The sequence below is a fragment of the Antrostomus carolinensis genome, unplaced genomic scaffold (genome assembly GCF_000700745.2).
Source record: "Antrostomus carolinensis isolate BGI_N321 unplaced genomic scaffold, ASM70074v2 scaffold49292, whole genome shotgun sequence".
Lineage (NCBI taxonomy): Eukaryota > Metazoa > Chordata > Aves > Caprimulgiformes > Caprimulgidae > Antrostomus > Antrostomus carolinensis.
Genome location: NW_010302617.1, coordinates 1 through 1291, shown reverse-complemented (window position 1 = coordinate 1291; position 1291 = coordinate 1). Strand labels below are relative to the sequence as shown.

The window sequence follows — 1291 nt, the reverse complement described above, 5'->3', positions numbered from 1 at the left end:
CATCCTCCCTGCCTCTCCCCTTCAGGTTTGTCCCCAGGGCCACTGACTGTCCCAGCACAGGGCTGAGGTGGGTGCACGGCGCTTCTGAAGACCCACCCCCCACACTAACGTCCCTGTCTCTCCCTCCAGGCCTGGACCCCAACTCCCAGAGCAGCTCCCAGGAGTTCCTGGTGCCCAATGACGTACGTGTGGGTCCCGGGGATGGCAAGGGAGACAACAGCTTGTCCCCACCTCTGTGTCCCACCCCCCAGCCACTTTGCAAGGGCCAGCATCCACACAGCTGGAGGCTCTACCTCAGCCCCCAGAGCTCAGGAGCAGGAGGGGCTGCTGGGGCGGAAACAGCTGGAAGAAAAGGGAAACTGAGGCATGGGAGGGAGAAAGGGCTTGGCCAATGCCAAGGAAGAGCCTTGGGATGTGGCAGCCCAGCAATGCCAGCTGGGGCTGGGGGCTTGAGTGAGACCAAAAAGCAGGGTCTGCCCAAGGAAAGCAGCACCCTGCCCTCCTGGTGCCTGCCTCAGTTTCCCCACTCCTCCCAGGCATAGGGGGTGGCTGGGTGAGCCCTCTGGGAGCTCCCTGCTCGGTGTGGCTCCTCCAGTGGCTCCCAGCTCACCCCAGTCCCTGCCCCTCCAGCTCATCGGCTGCATCATCGGCCGGCACGGCAGCAAGATCAGCGAGATCCGGCAGATGTCAGGTGCCCACATCAAGATCGGGAACCAGACTGAGGGCTCCAGTGAGCGGCACGTGACCATCACGGGGTCCCCTGTCAGCATCACCCTGGCTCAGTACCTCATCACAGCCTGGTAGGTGCTAGCCTAGCGGGGACACGCTGCTGCGAGCGAGGGGTGGCACCTCCCCAGCACCCCAAGGCAGCTTGTGGGGGACACCACCCCCAGCATGCTCAGGAAGGATGAGCAGGGTGGTGCTTTGTGGTCCTGAGATGGTGGGTGCTTTTTTGCTGTTTTGAGCCCCAGCCTTTCAGCCCAGCGGGATGCCCAGGATGTCCCACGGAGACCTGTGCCTCAAGGGATGAGGGACATGGTCCCTGCACCCTGAGACGGGCAGGTTGGGGCAGGTGACCTGCTCTGTCACCGTGGCACTCACCACTCCACCCTTCTTGCTTGCTTCCCCAGCTTAGAGACGGCCAAATCTACCTCCCAGGTGCCACCAGGCCCTGGCTCCATGGACCTCGGCGTGGGCTTCTCCCAGCCCCTCACCCCGGGCTCCGGTGCGGCGCTACCTGCTGTCGGCCCGGCCCCCCCCGGCCTGCTGGGCACCCCCTACACCATCTCCC

General features: G+C 64.5%; 1 protein-coding gene across 1 annotated transcript; it reads left to right on the top strand.

Moving 5' to 3' along the window:
- Positions 1 to 55: 55 nt before the first annotated feature.
- LOC114818377 (poly(rC)-binding protein 4-like) lies at positions 56 to 1287 on the top strand (the record flags this gene model as incomplete). The annotated part of the gene is made up of 3 exons (XM_029083979.1): positions 56 to 182; positions 631 to 800; positions 1131 to 1287. Coding segments are annotated over 3 exons (454 nt in total), but the record flags the coding sequence as incomplete, so codon positions are not given.
- Positions 1288 to 1291: the final 4 nt, after the last annotated feature.